This window comes from Vollenhovia emeryi, unplaced genomic scaffold (genome assembly GCF_000949405.1).
Source record: "Vollenhovia emeryi isolate VEMERY1.0 unplaced genomic scaffold, V.emery_V1.0 DF939157.1, whole genome shotgun sequence".
NCBI lineage: Eukaryota > Metazoa > Arthropoda > Insecta > Hymenoptera > Formicidae > Vollenhovia > Vollenhovia emeryi.
This window is the reverse complement of record NW_011967209.1, coordinates 1,726,822-1,749,355: the sequence shown is the minus strand read 5'-3', so window position 1 is coordinate 1,749,355 and position 22,534 is coordinate 1,726,822. Positions and strand designations below refer to the sequence as shown.

General features: G+C 46.6%; 1 protein-coding gene across 1 annotated transcript in view; it reads right to left on the bottom strand.

Annotated features, from left to right (window-relative positions):
- The window catches only part of LOC105564973 (lysine-specific histone demethylase 1A), a 112,787-nt gene extending 90,535 nt beyond the window's left edge, over positions 1-22,252 (bottom strand). Inside the window, exons 1-10 of the mRNA XM_012017776.1 lie at positions 22,080-22,252; positions 21,463-21,685; positions 21,236-21,387; positions 21,017-21,178; positions 20,702-20,818; positions 20,445-20,621; positions 20,016-20,279; positions 19,778-19,915; positions 19,620-19,693; positions 19,393-19,541 (exon numbers count right to left, since the gene is read on the bottom strand). Coding sequence (XP_011873166.1) covers positions 19,393-19,541; positions 19,620-19,693; positions 19,778-19,915; positions 20,016-20,279; positions 20,445-20,621; positions 20,702-20,818; positions 21,017-21,178; positions 21,236-21,387; positions 21,463-21,685; positions 22,080-22,103 — 1,480 coding nt within the window. The 5' untranslated portion in view covers positions 22,104-22,252. The remainder of the gene's footprint in view (positions 1-19,392; positions 19,542-19,619; positions 19,694-19,777; positions 19,916-20,015; positions 20,280-20,444; positions 20,622-20,701; positions 20,819-21,016; positions 21,179-21,235; positions 21,388-21,462; positions 21,686-22,079) is intronic.
- Between the last annotated feature and the right edge of the window lie 282 nt (positions 22,253-22,534).

The following is a 22,534-nucleotide window of genomic DNA, read 5'->3' as shown; positions in this document are numbered from 1 at the left end:
AATCGGCGATTTATTTTAATGATCGGATGAGCGACGTTTCCATCCCAAGTTCAATTAATCGAATACTCATCTCGGTTATTAATGACGTCTCAGTTAACTAGCCAGAGAAAGAGAGATGGGAAGAAGGGGGAGCGGGGGGGGGGGAGGAGAGACACGTACAATAGAGTCCGAAACGGCGATTTATGGAGCCATAAAGCTTGTCCGTACATGCGTCGCCGGCCGGTTGCACCGGGCAACGGCGACTTAAGGGGCTAGCATTTGCTTTTAACGTTCATTCGAGTCGGCCACGGCGCGGATATCGGAAAAAAGTTGCCAATCCCCCTGCTAGAATTCCGACGTGTTTTTGCGGCTGTACCGCGTGCTCGATGGACAATGTGCAGCGTCCCTTCTTGCGAGGGATTAATGCCCGGAGATGTCTACACCTACGAAGCACGCGCTCCCTGCGCTCCTCTCATATCGAGAGAAAGAAATTCGACACACGCGATCGCGCATTCGCCACTATCGAAGGAGAAAGAGAGAAAGGGAGAGAGCGAGAAAGAGCAGGGGCCTCGGGTAATAGGTATACCTACGTCAGACTCCGCGTAATTCGCTACCATGCCCGAAGGACCCTTCGCGGGCCCTTCGCGTATACGAGCGGCGAGTCCTCGGGCGAGTCTCGTTAAATCCAAACAGGCGAAATTCGACGGTACCACGCAGTATAATATAGTATTGTAAAGCAATATCTCCCCCGAAAGGAAGCGATGGCGGTGGTGATGGTGTGGCGGCAGAGCAAACAGGTTTTTCAAGCGGAACCCCGAACGACGACGACGTATGCTTTGCTGCGCGGAGCGCAATAAAAATTTTTTAATAAAAAGCCTCACCTGCGCGTCCCGCGGTCGATTTGTTAGCTTCTTTGTGGGAACGCGACGGCGAGAGAAAGAGAAAGGGGAAAAGAGAGGAAAGGGTTAGAGCCCGGCTGGCGGGGGAGGGGACACGAGTAGAAAGAAAACGGCGCCGTTATGATGCGCGATTGGATTTTGCTGTTTGTTTGGTAGGAGCGTATCGCGTGTCAATACTTTTCCTTTTCGTTCTGTATGTAAATTTGAGCCCCGTGGGGGCGCAAGGGCAGCATCAATCAATGGCAGACGGCGGCTGATTAAAAATTGCGCAACACCATGAATTATTAATGCGACAATAAACGTGCAAATTCCAGTACACCTCCGTCCGCGGAGCATCGCTTCCTATAATGTATGATTGCCTTGCCATTTAAAGAAATTCCCGCCTGAAAATTTACAGTGCCGAGCTGCGAAAGAGCGTGCAGCGTATCCGCTGACGCTCGGTATTTAATGACGTCTCGTCAGTAAATTATCGAAAGATCTCCGCGATAGAACGACAAACGAAGGGAACTTTACATTAAACATATTAAAACGTTAAAATACTTAATTAAACATTACTTTGTAATTCACATGGGTGCTTAAGAAAATTAAGTATCGATTCGTTTTGCGATTCAAGAGGATCCCTCGGCCATCTTTTTTACCGACACAGTCAAATGTAGTTTTTGCGCTGGTAATTCTTTTTAATAGCTTTTACGCACACAATAATATTGTTTTTATAAGTGATACTTTTAATTTCTCTTCGTTTTTTTATATACTAGAGATGACTAAACGCGCGCTTTGCGCGCGCAGTTTGTGGTTGAGCATTGTATATTTTTAAGAATTTCTATACATGCAACGAAGTAATTGTATGCGCAACGTCAATTTAAAATAAAAAGTAATTTATCACTCACTGATACGATTCGCACCCGCAGAGTTGTACATCATGTATGTTAAACTGTAAAAATACAAATATGTATATGATTAGTACAGACTAATTCTGTCAAATCGAAATTATTGTACTAAATATGCTTCATATTTTATATTTTTTTAAATAGGTAGGTATTTATTAAGATAATTATATAAAATACTGAAAGTCTTCCTTTTAAATATAAATTCACAAAATTTTATACATTGGTTTTGTCTCTAACACTTATTCGACTCCTCGTTCGAATCATTTGAATAAATAAAATAAAAACACAGAACAGATGCTTTATTTTGCACAAGTAACAATTAAATAACATAAAAATGTAAGACACTTACCTTACGGTTTCTCCGCCGTTGCCCGATGCCTCCTCGGCCTCCTCCTCCTCTCAGATTTCCTTGTTGCACTTACATAACACTCACTCGCGAAAATCATCGATCGCGCGAAATTTCCGGCACTCCCGTACGCGATGTGAAATACCGCGAACACACGAAATATTATTAACTTCTGCGTTATCGGTTTCCAAGACTTTCTGTCATACAAATTACTCAAACTAACAACTTGCACTTTTGATTCGGAAGAATAGGACAATGGATAAATCACTTTCGAATTGGCGATATAAAACGCAACGCGAGCATCGGAAGCATAATCTACGGCAAAGAAATAATGTAACGACGTGCAATAAGCGACTTTCTTTACTTCCCGCCCGTTCGAGTTGCGAAAAACGACAGAGCGAAGTCGTACAAATTTCTCTTTTTTCCCGAAAATAGAACAGAATACACGAAATCGACAGATAATTAAAAGCGCGGTGCGTAAACGAGATGTAACCGCGACAACGTACCACAATTTACCTTCATATTTTAGATGAGTTAGTCTCGCGAAATATCTATGTATACGTTGATAAAGAGCCGTCGCCACAACACGCAATTCGTTTTTCATTACACGTTGTAGAAACTTAATAATTAATCTAGGAACCTCACTTGTGACTGATAAAGGTGTACAAATCAATAGTGATTTATCCTTATAATTATCGCGATCGAGTTTTGGAAACCGATAACGCAGAAATAATATCACGCACGGAGCGACTCTCGCCACTGCCTGCCGGCCCGACGTTCGGCGAGCGTGTGAGAGCGCGGCGACCTTCAGGTACACGTTGACACGCAAAAACATCGTACGTCACCGCGCCGAGAGAAAAACAACAAAAAAACGTTGAGAATTCGTTGGCCCGCTTAATCGTCGTACGATACCGCGCCGAGTGAAAAACAACAAGAAAACGTTGAGAATTCGTTGGTCTGCCTACGCAATGGAAAATTCCGTACTTAATATTTTATTGTACATTACTTTGTTCCGTGACTGTTGCTACGTTTTACGTATTATTCCGCGGACTTATTGGTATTGATTAAATTAACGATTAATTCTGTTCAATCGAGAAAATGTTTCGAAACGAAAATCGTTGTTACTTAAATTCTAATTACTAAGATTAGAGATTTTACTTCAATATAGTTCAATTTACTTCAAAAATAGTTGATGCATACAAATGTATATTTCTAAATTGCAAATTTTCATTCACTATGAATCTAAAAGAGAAGTGAAGCACACCGCCCTTCGAAAAAACCAATCGACATCGCGGAAAAGAAGCCTCAACTGTTCGATATTAACGACATTCGCGCTGGTAACATCTCTTTTTTAGAAAGGGAAAAGTCGACTGTACCTGGTTTTGTCTGTATGCGTACATTAATCGTGTGGAAGAACTTTGCAATTTTATAAAGTCAATTTCAAATTTAGTACGAACTACGAATTGAAAATTTCAAATACCAATGTCCTTTTTATCAGCTATGTGGTCCGCAACTTATCCTGGTATTATTTTGTGCATAAAAGCGCCAATAAAAAGAATTACAAGCGCAAAAGCTATATTTGACCGTGTCGGTAAAAAAGATGGCTGAGGGATCCCTTGCGTGCTGACTAACGAAACAAAATCTCCGCAATGATGCACATTTTTTATGTGTTTTCGGGGCAGTCGCGCAAACAGAGTTTCCGAGCATCTTCCGAGATGAGGATAAACGACGCCGATAAAAATGACGAGTGTATCGCGCGAATGCGAGGTGCAAAAAAGCGTAGCGCGGGGAAAGAGAGAGGGAGAAAGAGGGGACGCGCTTTAAGACCCTCATCAAGCGCGTAAGCGGTGTTTCGTATAAATCGGAGAGAGCGGAGAGGACAGCGCACACATATCCCGCTGTCTTCCGTCGCGCGCCGCCAACCGCGATGCCTTCCGCGGCGGAGGCGCGCTCGCTGACGCGCCTGAAAAAAAATCTGAATATTTCGTAAAGCGACAAGCTCCAGCGCGGCGGATCACGTCGTCATGCTTTCAGGAAGTGGGGGGATGCCTGGTGGAACCTCCCACGCGGGTAGTTATCTCGGTGACTTAATACCAGGTAATGTGCTCTCCAGTTACATCTCAGGCGATCCGGCTGGCTCTCGACTCCGGCCGGGTCGGCTTGCCGGCTCTCTCGCGCAATAGGTGCCCGACGCACCGAGCCGGCGATCGGTGACCCGCACGGGACGAAAATGGTGGCAGTCTCGTGGCGAGGGTGAGAGAAGGCAGCGGAGAGAGGGCGAGAGGGAGAAAGAGAACAGGAGCGAGACAAAGGGGAAAATTGAGAGATGAGAGGAAAGCGGAGGGAAACTCGAGTTACTCGATATCCCTTTCCCGTAGACCTGAACGCTACGTCGAAGCAATCGGGAGTCCCTTTCCCTATGGGGAATTTCTCGGTAGCCTATTCGCACCATTATTCGCATCTTCGTCTTAAGCTCGATATCGCGACTACCGTATGCAAGTCGGCGGACGCATGTGCGAGAAACAAATGCGCTTACGATCCGATCTGGGAAAGTTTAACTCTTTGCATCTCGATCGCGTAGATCTGAGAGACGCAGCTATTTCTGAGATCTCGCTCGGTCCTTTGACGGAGCTTGAAAGAAACAGGCAAGTACAAACGTAATAAAAACTTTTAGAAGGCTTATAAGTTCTTTTATCATTTCTTACAGACGATCAAATGTTACCTTTATTTTTCATCAATTGAAAGGAACGAAGACTCGACTCTGACATACACTTGTCGGCTGCACTTTGTTCTACAGATCACGACCGAATCTCGTCTTGTCAGACATTATCGGGGAAAGAAAAAGTTTATCCTATTTGAATGTAGAAGTTCGGCTAAGTCCTGTTAGTTAATGGACAAGTTCGTCGTGAGAATCGCGGGGGCTATCAAGATTCGGGATCTAGTCGACGAGATAGTAATATATCGACCACGATATCCCACGAGAGATACGCGTGTGTCGTCGATCGCACTATTGTCCACCGGTAAAGATATATAGACGAGCGAAAAAATGGGGATGCTACTTAAAATTCTTGGTGGCCGGGTGCGGCGAAGAAAAATCTCGAGAATTCTCTCTCTTTCCCCCCCCCCCCCTCTCTCTCTCTCGGATGAGAGACTAACGCTTTGTGATCGGACCAGTGGTCGGCTGTCCACACGAGGCGAAGGTCGGTCCCTGGATGAGGTGGGGAACGATAGAGGAGACGGTAATTGAAGAATAAAAAACGAAGAACACGGCGAAAGGAGAGGTGTCGAAGGAAGTTACCCGATCCTCATGACTGTAAACCCACGACGGACGCCACAAAGCGATTCGAGATCCTTACTTTCGCCAACGGTTTATTATTGACGGGCTTAATGGCGCTCGCGCCCCGCTCGCGCTCGTTCTCATTGTGAGGATATTGTCAAAGGTCGCACCCAATAACAAGCGAATCCTACGAGTCGGGCGGAAGCACGACGTGCGATCGTACCTGCGATCGTACCGCTACAAACCGTTCGCAGCAAATGCTTAAATTGACAACAAGCGATGGGAATTCCCCTCGAATAGATTAATTCGCCCAAAGATGGTAAAATGCGTACGGGGCGAATTGGCACGTGTGGTTCCGAATAAATCGTTTCGGATTGTAAACTATACTTAGCGTTGTCAAAAGTGCGATCGAGTACACATTGTAGTTAAACATGATGATACGAGAATCACGAAACGAAACAAAGACTTTCTCTCGTACTTATCGAGAATATTTGATTAAAAAAAATATTACATTAATTTTTTTACACGTAGAGTTCTGTATTACGAGATAGGTCCCTAATACGAGATAGCGAGGTTCCTGCTAAATCAATAGGTTCCACCACGAATTTATTGTCTTCGGAGTGAAATCTGTTTAGTGGAAAATTCATTGTTAGATCGCGCGTGTAACAATTGCGAGAAAACAGATTTGTAAAATTGAATGAAAACTCACTATCTCATATTAGGAGCCTGTAATAGGGGACTTTCCTCTAACATTTATTTCGCGCATACTTGTTATGCAGCATTTTCCTTATATATTATTTATCACTTTGTTTGCTCCCTCCGTAAGAATATCACGACCCAATCATTTACTCAATTGTTTCGGAGATGCTTAAAGCTCGCGAAATATTCAAACGCTGAACGTTTGAATCTTGAAGACTATCAAATTACCGGCGCGAGGATCCGATACATGCCCTACCGAAATCCAAGTTTCCCCGAGATCGCTGCCTCGGAATTTATCGCTAATGATCGGCGGCACCGAGAGGCGCATTCGCGCGTTCATTGCCGGAGCGAGAGAGCACCGGCGCAGGATCGCACCTAATAAGAATCGCATCGTACGAGCCAGGAAGCGACAGGACTTGCCTCGCGAGAGTCACGCGGCGTGCGGTTAACCTATCGACAGATAGAATTTCACTTTGAATAGGTACTCCCCGCGGGAGGAGGATCGTTAACATTACTCTTAACGGTACGTCCGTCGTCGCAACGCGTGCGTTGCGCAAATGATAATTGATAGAGAAGGGACGGCAGTGGGGTTACTTTGTAAATTTTACGGCCTGCCTTTGCATTGCTAAAACACTCGAGACCGGCAATAAATGCAGATACAGTACAGCTATCGTAGTGATGCGCGATGGCAATAGCCGTCGATGGTCGCTCCGATCCTACTCGATCGCGGCGATCGCGCGACTTGTTAATCCGGCTTTATCGAGATGAAAATATATAACACTAAGATTGAGTTTGTTAAACCGCAGCAAACTTTTCAAATATATGAAATCAAATTTCCTGCTTTTGAAGTCAAATCATACCGCAGCAAAATTATCAAAATTGTAAAAAAAATTTTTTTTATTATGACAGACACAGAATGGTTGTGAATAATTGTATATTTATAATACTTGGGGTTTGTTGTACGACTCTCTTTAATAACGCCGGGTTGAATCTAAGCAGACCTACGCCCGACAGAAATCTCTTGCCCGGTGCACGCCACGTAAATCGTTAATTGGGAAGTGCTCGAGAATAGGAATGCAAATCACAATCTCAGTGACTTTAAAGGGACAGTCATTTGGATAATGACGCTCCCGAGAAGAAGTAAACAAGAACGAGCGCACTCGAAGTAGAGTATAAGTAAAATCTATGAGCGATCCGAACACTCTTTCCAAGTTATATCGTCCCGGCGCAATTAGGATCGTATATTTAGCCAGCCACTTAACTCACCATTATTACCTTCGATGTGGCCGCGCACTTTCACCACACGGCACTCTAAGACTCGTTCAACCATCTCGAAATCCGGCTTGCCCGTAAAACGCAGCACGCCGAGCGACAACTGTCCGGAATTCCGTGCATCGCGCGCTCCCGGTTTACGGCCTCCCCAAAGCCACCGTACTTCAAATCCATCACCGAGATAAGGATCGGTTTTTCAGCGGATAATGTTTCACGTTCGGGAGATACTCCCCCGGCCGATCGTTAATTACCACCGGCGATATACGTCCGAAACTTTTCTATCGCCGGTTTAATGACCATCGGATGGGAGTGGAAGGCAAGACTTTACGACGGGACCGGAGTGGCAGATTGGAGGCGCCTGGCAACCAGGTGGCGGTTCGAAGAGACCGATCCAGTCCACGCCAGCTGCCAAATCGTCGCCAGCTAGCGATCTATAATTTTCGCCTCGGACTCTTGTCTCATGTAAAAGAGGACCAATTTTACGATACTTTCGGATTCTCAACAAAAACTTGTCCTGGCAAATTAATACCGAACGCACGCAAGACTAGATTAACTCACGCTATAATGAGCCAAAACTGTAACAAATGTTCGATATGCAGATTTCTACTAACTGCGCAACGTCTCAATCTTATGCAGATTGTCGCGATACTGTAAATATGGTTGTTACCTGTAATATGAGTAATTTCTTAGCATGCAAATACGTGAGGAGCGACACTAATCGACTGTATCATCTTTACGTTTATTAATGAGATCTCTGAGTAATAAAGCTGAATCCCGAATGCGAATTTGTCTCATTCTTGTAAGAGTCCCCAGTCACACACATTCACGATCCTCAAACAAATAAAGCTGCTGAAGCTTGTTAATTTTGAGAAGAGCAAATTTTACCTTAGCCCGCCAATTGAAAAATCTGTCTTCGTTAGCGCCTAAGTAGGAACCACATTTCACTCTAGAGTACTATAATAATCGCGGAGCCGGGGGCCTTATTGCCGACGAAGTGAGCTTCACAAACGGCGCCCGAAGAGGGAAATTATTCCTACCGGACGAAGAAACGCGCATCCGACGAAAAGGCGAGTGGAACCGATACCGAAAGATTTCTTTCTTCCTCGTAAATGCATGGGCCACGCTGAAAGGCCGCATAATCGTCGTATGGCGTGTGGCCAAGCATTAACATATAATGGTCACCGTCATTCTTCTCTCCGTCACGTAGGACCCCGTTTAATCATTCTCGGTCATCCCGTCACGTAATCCCCTTTTCGAGCGATTGTCGGGAGAGATTGCCGGGCATTAATTTGAAAAATGCATCACCGTTGGCGGGGGCAGTATGTAAGCTTATTATCCAAAAACACGAAGCTGGCCCATCATTCGGCGATTACGCCGCTACCGATAGATCCGTAGGTAGATATACGGTTGTGCCCGGACATCTAAGGCAACGTTTGTCCTCTAATCAATCTCTTTTCTCTCGCGCACAACGCGGAGAAAAGAATGATGTTGTATCAACAAGATCAGTGTAATTGAAATAAAATCGTTGAACCTACATCAGTATTAATAAATGAAAGGCATCAGATTGTTGTCTTAATAATCTGGATATTTAGTTCAATGCTTAAAATTTAAATCCACAGCAAATACGATTGAATGAATTATTCATGGCAGTTCGGGACGTTAACGCTTAATTCAAGCAATTTCATTTTGCTTAATTCAACTTTTTTTTCTGCGTATAAATATCCTTTACAAATTAAGAGGACACACGGAGAGAATTTCCTCTTAAAATTTATCCTGAAAATGGCATTTTGAATAACTTTATGAGAATTTTTTGAAAGTTTTTTACCATTTTGAAAGTTTTTACATTTTACTAGTAAAAAACGAGATATCATAAGCTAAACATTGAAAAAGTTATGAATTTTCTAGATTCAGAGATCAAGTCTAATGCACCACCTTATATTCCCCTTCAAAGCAAACAACTTTTGTTTGAAACGTTTTTCCGTATCTTTCATATTTTTGGAGATATTTGCGTGGATCATTTAAATTGAGACACCCTGTATATTTTAGCGACCGATTCGATTAAATTTGCCGCTGATCTGCAATGTACCATTGCCATCAGTGCCGATTCAAGTTGCATACGCTCGGGACGAAATTTCTCGCCCGCGCCGAATGATATTTCTGTCGCTCGAAATTATCGGGTCAAGTTTACCATGTCGAATGTGAATTGACAGAGCGAGAGGGGTTGAAACGGTTGCCATGATGAGAAACTCCTAATTCGCATCGATATTACGAGTTCCAGAATGTTAAATTTCATCGCTGAACTCGCGAGTACATAAATCGACGTATTGACGGTAAATCGGACACTTGACGATACGGTAATAGTTAACAAAACCTATCGTACACATCAGAGAATTAATCATAATCAGCTAATTGGTCCTCGGCGAGCTTTAGCGTTCTGCGAGTATACATAATGGTACGTTTCGATTTGTCGGCATCTTCAGAATCCCTCGGACAAATGATCCCGGCGATTCTTTTTGACGTGAAGACAACCCTCCCCCTCCCTCATTCGACAGCCGTTATTATTACACGCCAGTTCCCGTCGCGGTTTACGTCGGGCAATCGATCGCACGGATAATAATAGTCATAGTGGAAAACGGTACGAAACACACAGCTAATAATAACACGGAGGCCCCGTGCGACGCCGATTTGAATAACGATCGGGAATTAGAGACGTGACGGGCGCGATGCATCTACAATCTGCGGCCCGCAATCAAGGGTTAACAAGCCGACGCGCGTACGTATGAAAATCGAATTCGGGATGAATAATTTACACGTAACCCGGGATACCGCGCGCGTTGCCTCCAAGATCTCGCGCATAAATATTCGCCCCCCTCCCCCCCCCCCCTTGCACCCTCCACCCTCCTCGAACCCACGAGCCGGCGGCGCGCGGGTACGACCGATGACAGATCGGCGAGGCGAGTGTTCGCGGTAAAACGCGCATAAGAGAAATAATTCGCCGCCCCTCGACAACTCCGCGACCCTCCCGTGAGTTACTTTCGCCACTCTCCTCGGCCGACGTCACGGTGCATCTATCCGCGACTTAAACCGCCTCCGCGTCAAGGGAACCCGCCGTGCGCCGCGCCGGCCCGAGCGCCGGTGCCCGCGGAGGGAAACGCACGCTCGCCCTTTCTTTGCGCCGCGCGTGTACTCGCATAGCTCCGTTATCTCCGCGAGCGCATCCGCTCCTCACCTCATCTAACGAATAGGCGAGTCTGCGTGAAAACCGATTACCCTCCCAGTCCCGCGTGCGCTCCCTCCAAGTAGATGCGCGTGTGTGTATGTGTGTGCATGAGAACTTAATCCAACCGCGTAAAACGGACGAATCTTTGATACACCCACCTCGGAGGCGTAACGCTAGAGAGAGGAGAGAGAGGAGAGAGAGAGAAAAAAAAATTGCGCGCGTGTAACGCGCGACACGCGGCAATTTGTCACCTTCTCCGTTACGGTATTCGCTATTTATCATTTCGTCTATCTTTTACATCGTTAAGATACGCTGAAGCGCGGACGGTTATAAATCTCCGCGATCCTTATTAAGATTAGGCTATTCTCATGCCGAGTTATTACGTGATACCACTCACATTGTACACGTGAGCATAAAATTCCGTAAATAAGCGCTGCAGCGTGAAACGTTATTATTGACAGCTCATTAAAACTGCTCTTACAAATTGTGAAGCGCGCGTAATATATAAAATAATGGAAGATTACGGTAGATATGCCCTTTTCACGGGGTAATTACGCGTAGAGCTTGTTTAACACGTGTTTGTCCCGCCCGAACAGCCGTCACCTTTAATACCGTTTAACGACGAATTTGTCGAAAAACAAGGGTGCTTATGTAACGGCTCGAAGCGTACGAGCCGTCGTTAGGAAATTGGTGTTATCAGTGCCGGAATAGCAGAGTGGCAAGATGTTTCCGAGATGCTGGTATCGGAGAAGGCGCGCACCATATTACCCTATTACTTGTACTAGATCGCTCTATCGTGGATAATTCCTTAAGAACGGTGCGGCATTTTTCCCCGTTTCTCATCAAACGTTTATCCTGCCGTGCGCCCGGCGGCGTGAATATTTGTCGGCGGATGTATAATTTTGCATCCGAAATCAACAATTAATCGGCTTGGGAATGCTTTACGATATCATCCAATCATCCGCCGCGGTCTCCAGGGGCCCTCGCCTATCTGCCGGTCGGTCTATATCGTGATGCATTGCCTCATAGACGACGTAATTACAATCTAACTAGGAGCCTGAATATTTCACGGACGGACGGACGTACTATGCTGCATCTGAAATCGGCAAGTGCGCGATTAACGATAACGTCGAACCGGTATTTCTCCGATTCGAGCGCGTCACTTGGCGTCTATGCCCCGCCGCGGCCGCCCGTAACGAACTGGAAGCATTAATATAATACGGACGTAGATATAGATACACCGGGAATGGCCAATAAAAGTTGGCCAACGTCAGCGGAATGTACGTTAATTTCAATCTATCGTACGTTATTCCGCACCGCCGCTATTATAGCAGGCGGAACGGCGGACGCGCAAACGATCAGTTCTGTTGCCGCAATTAGTCACCGTCGCATTTTCAGCGATATGGAGCAGGCGGAGCGAGACGGAGGCGTTCGGTATGCAAATAAAGCTAAAGTGAAGAATAGCGTACTGTCACGTTCACCGAGTTGCGAAAATCTTCGATCAGAAATAACAGATAACTAACGGCAACGTTATACGTTCCCTCAGAGGCGCTTCGAGTTATTTGGCAAGCTGTCGACATTAGTCACCTATTTCATAATTGCTTTATTACCGCGCTCCAATGCGTGCCGGCGGATTATCGATTCGCACGCGCGTGTGAAAATTTAACGACCCCCTGGACCAACGGATTGTTCCAGGATCGATTACGATGCTGGGGGCTCGGTCGCTGCTGCTGCTGCTGCATCTCGCGAGCGGTAGAGGCCAACGGCCGCTGCAAGTCGGCGCTGACCTAATAGCGATATGTGCCACTGGACCATTTGTCTCCACGGAACGGGGGGTCCGGCGCTAAGCGATCATCTCGTTGACGCTTCTTCCTCACGGGCGGCGATCGTCGCGATAGCCGGGATGAGAAATCACGTGGATCATGCGGCGGACTGTACCCCAGATAGACTATATCGACAAGGTACCCTACCGCGTTGCCGACACGAGGGGCACTGTAAATGGTAAAGACACCGGCGCGGAGGGTACAGGAGACCCATGGACGCGCGTGTGTGCGCGGGGCACCGCCGCGTGCACGGACAGGCCGAAAGTGGCCATGGGAAAGGTATCGGTGCGTTAAGGCCAAGACTGGATTCCGCGGGGCGAGGCCGGCTCGTTGGCGGGTAGGAGTGTACAAGGTCTTCGATACCTCGTAAATTACCACTCGGGGGCCCCCCCAACCCCCTCCCATCCGTCCGTCCGTCCGTCCGTCCGTCCGCCCGCCGTCCAGGCTCTCGGCTAATGTTAAGCTGCCTACGTTTTCGCTCCACCGAGGGAGGACTCCGAGAGGAGATGCGCCCACCTCCCTCGCTCGTCGTTTCATCGGGAATCTATGAAAACGCTGCCCCGGGTCCTCGGGAGATCACTTTCGGACGTCGCGGATAGCTCCGAAATTAGTCCGATCGATGCGCGTCGATACTTTCGCGGGTGAACCGGCAAATCCTGGGCTTTAATTTCTCGCAAGCTGTGACATAATGTCGATCTGAACGACAGTCTGCGATATAATCGACCGGTGATCTACTCTTGAAATTAATCCTGTCAGATCTCACCTTTCTCGCGTATAAGAATTCTCATATACGAATTAGTATCCATTGTCTTTTCTCGTAACAGTGTAAAAGATCACATGGATAAACATTTCACGAGCTTAATATTTTAGATAACAAATTATTACGAGAGAAAAAGAGAGAGAGAGAGAGCACGTTCCTTTCACGGATTTTAATACCGTTTGCAATCAAGAGAAAGGAATTTGGAAGAAACTTCGCGCAATGCTTCCGTCGCGCATGTACTATTTATGTGTCGCGACTTTCGCAATTTTAGCGAGATTGCGCGCAGCTACGGAGACAATATCGCGAATTCGCGCACTACTAAGCCGCATTTCGCCCCGGGAGCGGCCGGGATTTCTGCCGATGTCGGACAAATCCGATCCGATTGGAATGTCAAGGAGCCCGTGTCGAGGCTTGAGAATCGCGATACCGCTTGCTCTTAAAGTGCTCGCAAAAAAAAAATGTCCGTAGCGCCGCGGCGCGACCGGGCCCGGCCGGGGCGAATATTCGAGGGGTGGGCGGGGGGGGGGGGAGGAGAATGCATATTCAAGATCGTAACGATGCAATTTCGATGGCGCATACATAATGAGAGCCTCGAGAGCGGTGCGCCGGCTCTTGCCCGGTTAATATCAACCTTTCTGCACAATGGTCCTATCACGAGGGGACTCGGAAGAAATTTCGACGTAACCGATGGCGGTTGCATTGTCATACCTCGAGCTTCGCTCAACAAAGACCGCCTGTGCAACGGCGGCGGCATCGCCGTTGCTGCCGTTGCTGCTGCTGCTGCTGCTGCTGCTGCTGCTGCGTCGAGGGGAACGAACGAAAGTGCGGTATTGACGTTGAAAAAGGAAGAACAACGACATAATCTCGAATCATCATGCGAGATGAGTATCCGGCCGCGGCGGGCCCGTCCCGAGAAGCGTGATTTTACCTACTCGTTAAACGTTGAACGCCTCTCGCTTCCGGTGAACCCCCTCGCGGTAAACCCCCGTGTATACGTATCGGCGCGGACTGTTGACGCTAAATCGTCCACGCGACCGTTAACACCGCGTGCTCGCGCATTATCCGCGAGACACGAGGACCGCCGAGTACAATAGCGGCGGGTGCGTCGAAAGCTATTCGATTACGCGGCTCAATTACGATAAGCTCAATTACGATGTTATTATAGCTTAATGCAGAGCGCGGCTGTTAATGGATAGACGTATAACGCGTCCGTTGTCACGGGGGACCGCGCCATTCGTAACGTATTCTACAAACGCTTTAAATAAACGTTCAAGCGTATTCCGTATCACGTGTCAGCCGACGTTCAGCTCTCCACAGGGACCCCCACGAGCTCCAATCACGCGTAATGCACAATATCAGAATTTTCTCTTGTGGAATAAGAAATGAATTTCGAGGAGAGAGCTACCGTCTCGTACAATAAATTCTCCCTCCATCCACCTTTTTATCCTCGCTGCCTTCCTTTTTTTCTCTCTCTCTCTCTCTCTTTCTCCCGCTTTATTTTTCCTCCACCTTACCTCTTATCGCGGGACGCCGCAAAATCGCTCCGAGCCCCCGATAAAGGCACGCCGGGTTATCCCCGCGTCAATTAGCGCGATCGCGCAACGGGGGGAATTTCGCCGTGTCCCCACGGCGCGCCCGGTTCGCGCCTCGAGGGAGCGTCATCGCCGCATTACGGCCGAGTAATCTCCTTTATCGTGTCCCGATCCCGATTAATTTAAAAATATGCGCGCGTTAACGACGCGTACGGTATATCGCGAGCAACGGCACGCATTACGCGCGCGCGGAGACGCGAGGAGGCGCGAAAAGATAGAGGAGAGATGGAGGAGGAGTAGGAGGAGGAGGAGGAGGAGCAGAAGGAGGCGGCGAGCGGGACCGGCCGGCTCGCGAGGTCCTGCGAAGGACATCCGCGTGCTGGAACCCCACGCGCGGATGTTACCACGCCGGCTGTAACTGTCCCTCCCCCTCCCGCTCCCTGTAACAACGGAGGAGGAAGATCGCGGACGGAGGGAGGGAGGACCCCGCGCGCGTGAAGCCAGCTTTACGACAATATAATTTTGGAAGCGACACACGGACGGCGTGGAATGCGACGATCGGAGTCAACGAACGGCGTATAGAAGTCTTCGATACGTCGTAAATGGCTCCCCCCCCCCTTCCCTCCCCCGACCCGCCGCTACGCTCCTGATCGTAACACGGACCTCTCCTCGTGGCTCGAGGAAGCTTATACAGGGTGTTTCGTGAACACCGCGGCTACGAGCTACGCGGGCGTGTCCCTCGGGATAGGTTGTTGGTCGTGGATCTCCCTATCGCGGGGAGTTTCGGTTGTGATACGATCGTGAAATTGCTTAACAAATTGGGGGCGAAGACGAATAAGACTTATTCGCCCTCTGAACAATCAATCAACCTCACGTGGGCCTTGCTTTCGGTACGTTTTTACTTGGAGGTTCAATTATCAAGGTCTCAGCTGAAGATCTGCGGAATGACGAAGGGAGAAGGTACCTAGAGACAGAGGAACTGCTCTCTAAAAGTCAATCAGTGCATTATCACTGAAAACAGTTATAAGTGATATAAATACAAGTTACAAGTACAGCACTGAATAATTCAGTGCTACATTTATAACTGCGAATCGGTGAATATTCACTGCTTTCAAATGTCCACTGATTGACTTTTAGAGAGTGTCTTCGAATCCACGCGAATTGTAGGCTCAGCGGCGGAATTGTACAGATACTCTATGCATTGTCACGTACCTGCCTGCGGAGACGGCGAAAAATGGACGGACTTGCCGAGTAAAAAAATTGTTAGGGCTAATTCAGGCAGTTGAAGGCCCCGATAAGGATGATAGCAGGATACCTCAAAAAGGGATACCCCAATTATTAAATATTGTTGGGGCCCGCTGACTCCACGTTATACGGCTGGTCGGGAGAACGGCGGAGGAGGTATCGAGGCGATAGCACCGTGTCGCCGCGGCCGGCGTCTTCGAGATACACCCATAAATTTTGGGCGCACCGAATATTCCCCGGGAATAGCTTCGACTGCATAGGTCGGATCAATAACCGCATAAAGTACGGGAAGAAAGAGCGCAGCGGCACGTATTCGCAGTATTCGGTCTCGGAGCGTGAACGTGCGTGGACTGGGAAGGAGCCCGCAGGAGATCGGAGTAAAATAGAACCTCGCGATCACGTCGCCGTGTTTTTCCCCCGTGCAACAAGGAGCAGGGAGCGCGAGGCGGTGCCCCTCACGCACTTTTTGTTCTAGCCCTTAACTTCGCGCCGTTCGCGGATATGATCAAGAAGTGCATGTGAAATTGTTGCCGAACATTTCCGCGGTACGTGACGGGCGGCTGGCCGGGCGGGAGCTCAGACGGCTCGGAAAAGAATTCGCGCAATCACGTCGATCCGGACGGCGTCATTTCTGTTTTAGGGACTTCCGGAAGATACCGCACCGACAAGTGTGAATTTTAATATCGCCAGTAGATAATCAGTAGACAACTGTCGACACAACTGGCATCAATCTATTGTCGCGAGTTACAAGGCGCTACGTTTCGACCATGTGGTCCTTCTCAAGCGATAAATGTACAATTGCGTGTCACATAAATGCCAATACAGGCGGAAGTTGTAAAATTACGGACATGTTTCAGAGCACGTCTGCAAACGTAGGCGACAACAGTGATACCGTAACGAGTTCTCGGCCATTTTTTTTCCCCCGCAATGTCTAATTATTCGCGTCGTTGAACTGTAAAAAGGCTGCGGACGTTTTCCAGCATTCGCGTTTACGTCGAAAGCTCAAGTGTCTCGGCGGTATTTAAAATAAATTTGAAGAGGCGACTTTTACAAAGAGTCAATACCACTGATCTTTCGTAATACATTGTTAAATTCCGCGCGTTCTAACGGGAGGAGCGGCTGCTCTTACCTAGATAAGGCACCAGGAGGATGGGTCCGGTGCAACGCACGTTACCGGAGTGAAAAGAATGGTACCGTAAAAATTGGGAACGGGAGAAACGTCCCATAAAGTATTGTTTTACTTTCGGTGCGTTTCCCGATAAAATCGCGGCCAGCCCGTCGGCGAGTCTCGTTTGAAACCGAGAAGAAACTGATGGCCCGTAAAGAGCACGCCGCGGGACGGTCCACCTCGGACGGTCCCGATTATATCGGGTGGGTCGGTGCTCGCGCGCCCAAAGCGCTGCCGAAGGGGGCTGCTTCGGAAAGAGGGAGAAAAAGAGAGAGGGAGGAGAAAAAAAGAGAGAGAGAGAGAGCCCTATTGTTGTGCTTAATTTAGCGTTAAATTGTTTACATCTCATTAATCGCGGTGGACAACGACGATGGGAGCTCCGCTGCGGCAACAGACCGTCCATGATCATCGATGCACGTCAATCATGGGGGGAGAAGGGGGACCGTGGCCCACGTTCCCCCCTTGGACATCGAGTCGTCCTATCGCCACGCTCCCGATTCTCGCGCGATCGAAAGGCATCCGCTTGTGCTTCGCGACTCCGATGCTCGATCCGATCGGACGGCTTTTTTTCAATAAAGGAATATAAGTAGAAATATTGGTCGAGGTACTCTGTTCATTATTCTGCCTCGGAGATTCAAGTACCCGCATGCGTACTTGACACAATAACTATCTTGCTTTATTCCTTTTTAGTCTCTTCTATTCGCTGACCGGTGAGAGTAGACTCAAGAATAGTTGAAAACAAGATCGTTGCTATGTCAGATACACTTTATGAGGGTCTTATTCCTTCTTATTGTCCTTTAAAATGAATTGGCACCCTCGAATTTGGTTTCTTCTCGAATTTTAATTGCACTATTATTCACAGATAGAGGAGTAACATTTTTATGTTATTTTTTGCGAGTGTGTATTGAGCTCAGCTCCGTGAATTCGCTAAGCCTAAGCGTTCTCGTGCGGATCGGTCATCCCGGGAATCGGAACAGATCTCTCTCTCTCCTCGTCCTATTCGCCGTATTTCGCGTCGATGAAACGACTCTGGATCAGTGTCCGGAACAACGTCCACTTGCTCCGACTGATTCGTCGAGTTTGCAACGCGGTAGTAAACACAGTTAAGCCGCGTTAGTGCGGCAATGATATCGGCTAGTTTCGATTACGAATCGAGCTGCGGGAGATTACGTTTCTCCTTAACGCGCAGGCCGTTAAGGAGATGGCCGGATTCCCGTCGTAAATATTACGTTAATTCTTCTTAGTGTTATTTGTGGCGAAAGAAAATTTTTCTCAAGGACAACACGGACGAAAGTGTTTAAAAGGAAATATTAAAAGATAATATAGCGAAGATATTAGGGAAGATTGTGACGAAAAAGGGAATACTCTCCTCGTGCAAGACGCGATTGCACAAGGTATCCTAAATAAAATATGAAGCCAGATCTCACATCGAAAATCGAATAATTATCCAGGTCAAATACCGGTTTTACGGCTTTTTACGTATGCACGTTAAAGTACACGATGAAACGTAAAATTTGATTAATATCGCTATGCGATCTAGTATGATGCGTAATAAAGAATGTGGACGTCCATGCACGTCCTGATAAACACATCTCATAAAATTAAAATACTTGGCAACGATTTATTTGCCGATATAAAGCGCAAAAATGCGCGTTTACATCGGCGGTCGTAAAATATTTTTAACGGCGTGGCTTTTCTGTCGCCGCTTTAGTAAGCTCGTAAGGGTTTACGGGCTATGATCATAGTATAATTTCACATAATGAGAACTCTTGGTACTCGATCGGACGGGGGATACGGCGACTATCTACACGGAATCTCATGCTATCGGCTTTCAATAAGGTTGATAAAGTCAACTATAGGGAGACGCGAGGAGCGAGAGTATCAAACGCCTATAAAGGAGATGCAGCTCGCGAATAATTCACTCATTATCCGCACTATCTCCTTTCTACTTCAGCAATTTCCAGAAAACGTCGGAAGGCTCGGATGCGCGTGTTTCAGCAAACACCGGTGTGTCGCGAATCTAATTTCGTAAAATCCCCATGCATTTCGATCTACGTGATACTACTAATTAAATGACGCGCGATTAATTGATTCGTCAATTTCAGCTTTTGTTAAATTGATACTGCGCACAGATATTTGCGTAACGTGCCCGTTACGGTTCAGGAAAAATAATTACGCAAAATAATACGGCCACGCGTTTTGCAAATCCAATCTCCGATTTGCAGATTTTCAAATACGTAGCTTTGAAAATCACTACGATTTGTATAAACAATTGATGGACTCACCAGTTAGGTGACTTCCGGTAAATTCGAAATCGTCGTCTTGATCCCAGTGTTTCAAACTCAAGTTTGACAAGGACGTTGCGTTGGCAAACTCCAAGTTTGCAAAATGCCAATCCAGTATCTGCCGATCCTTGGACGATAAGTAGACGTCGCTGTAATCAAGAAGAAAGAAATGTATATCAATTGTGTCATTGATAACAGCATGTATAAGATATGAAAAGAACATTTACCTAGGCGGTGATGCCTCTAACTCTTGTAATTTCGCTTCGATTTCCTTTTGCTGATCTGATAACTGATCCCACTCCTAAAAAATAAAACAAATGAGCACACTACACATGCCTCACTTATAATTTCGACGTAAAAATATATTTTTTATCCAATTATATACCTTGCAAGCATTGTGGAGATCACGCAGCTTAGACCGGAGCACGAATTCCTGCGTTATATCTCGACTTGGTAATTTACTCTCTGTCATTTCCTTGTATTGCTTATTCAATTCCATTAAACGATCCATAATAGAGATCATCTACGACATAAATTTAGTCACCATTTAATCAACTGCACAATCAAAAGTTTATACGAAAGCAAAAATATATCCTCAAGCAATAGTTCTCAATTATACGTACTCTGTGCTGATTGGTGATTAACCGTCCTTGCAACGAGAGTACAGAACGCAAATGCGCCACTTGACGCTGCTTTACGCCTTGTTCTTGTAAACGTATTACCCATTCTAACGCCTGACCTAAAGACACTGGACGCGCATTACTACCTTGCCCTCCAGATCCTCCGCTATTTACGTAATTGAAATCCAGTTGATGCGAAAGATAAGAGGTCGCTTCCAGTAATCTGTTGAATTCTCTTTCGACCATTTCATCTTTATCTTTAGGGACCTGCAAACGATATAAAACATACTGCTCTTAAATTTTGTAGCATATGATTAATATTTACTATTTATAAGAATAATCGTACCATTACTAAGAACAATTACGACAACTGTTTCAAATTTAACAGTCTTATACATATTTCATTATTGCATTAAAATATTTCGAACGTACCGTTTGGCCGTCGCTTTCATACAACGGACACTTTTGCCGTATCTTATGGAGTTCCATATTAATTTGTTTACTAAGAGTCGTAACAGGATTTCCACCTAGACCCGTGACCACCATGGCTCCCAAATCCGCGATATAATTTGATTTACGAAACGTAGCGATTCGTCCACCGACGCGATCCTAAAATTCGAATAACGCTTAGCGAAACAAGAATAAAATCAAAAATACATTGAAACAACATAGTTGCTAAAAACACTTACTCTAGCTTCCAACACAATTACTTCTAAACCGAATTGTTGCATTTGTTGAGCTGCTGCCAATCCAGCAATACCAGCCCCTATCACAATAACTTTACCTAATTTTTTGCTTGGTAAGGGCTGCAAAAAACAGATACACATTACTCATTATTCTGATAACGAATACACACACACACATACACACAGCATAAAACAATTTGCAACATTGATCTAATATTATATTAAAATTGCAAATTGCTAAAACAATTATTTGCCGAGTACGAAATCTGGTTAGTAAACTATAATATATTTTTATGCATACAATACTTGTTAAATTACCTTAAGACGTTTAAAAATTCCAAAGTTTATGAAACCATGTCGCTCCAAGAAGGCATGAATCCTACGAGCGAGCACCATATCACTATTATAAGGCGATTCAATTTGCGGCAATGCATTTTCAACGATCAACTGCTGTTTCGGATTCTCCAGCCAAATTTGCAACTGAAATTCAATCGCGTTAGAGAAGGAACAATGAAGTCAATTGGCTTCAATACTTACAAGTCTATTCCTAATATGTAAGAACACTTTCTGCGTCTGCGGTGGTCCACTGGAGATGTCCGGGAAACACGCGGCCTCGGTGGATGTCAATTTATCGAAGGGAAGACGGCTTTGAAAGGCTGCGCCTTCCAATCCATTTAACAATTCCTTCACTACACGTACGAATACAAGTTAGCATCTGTCTAAAACACTGTACCAAGTTTAAGCAACTAATGCACCAAGTTTACCATGTGGATCTTCGTGGCCGCTATCCTGATCATCCTCTTCCTTCACCTCAGTTTTCGAGACAGAAGGTACAGGAGCAGGCACTGCGGACTCGGATTCCTTTTTCACCTCCATGGGCGCCTTCTTCTCGGGTGTCACGAGGCCAGTTTTCGATTTCTCCGACGTGTCCGAGGCATTCTCATCCTCCAACTGATTATACTTTTCCTCCATTTCTCTGTATTCCACCTATGATCGAATATGATGTAACTAGCTCACGCTCTAATATCAAGTACTTGCTAGGTAAATAAGAGACGTCGTACAAGTAATAGAAAACGTTTGAAAGTGCGGTAACAGTACAGTTGTGCAATTGCTAGATGATAGCAGCTAAGTAAATACGTCTCGCCAAATGGCACATTATCCCGCAAGCAGAAAATACCGTTTCATTCGCGACATGGAAAATGAAAGGTCGCGAATAGTCGCGAAATCTCAGGCGAAACTCGTCCATCTAATTTATTATTACGCGAGAAGATAAAGCGCAGGCCGGAGTGGCGTACGACGGTCGTGCAGATCGACGGCTGACATCATTTCCCGGGCCAATTCCGACGGGATACGACGGGGAGGTAATGCGAGAGATGCGAACCTTCGCTCTTTTCCTGCGGCTCATGTCGTGCTGCTGGCGTGTGTACGTCGGCTAGATTATTCGATATGCTCCGGGCTGATCGCGGGCGAGGAGTTTGTTTTGATGCTTGAAACAGCCGGCACGCACGAAGACCCAAGAGCGGCGGCCGCCGAGTAACGCGACTCGGGAGCGCAGCGCCGCCTCGACGAAACGCCTGGCAGACAAGCACGAGTGAATATCCGTCGGTAAGTAAAGAACGACGCCGGAGAGAAATCTGTTTTACCAACTGCCGAGTGAGACAGCAAGGTGGCACAGCGCGACAGATATAGCGTACTCTCTCGCAGAAATTTGACGAAAAACGGCGGATACTAACCTTGCCGGTGATTAGAGACAATTAGGGCCATCGCACACAAAATTGCATAGTTGCATATGCACAGCACAAGACAGTCTAGAGTCTAGACTGTCTTGTGTTATGC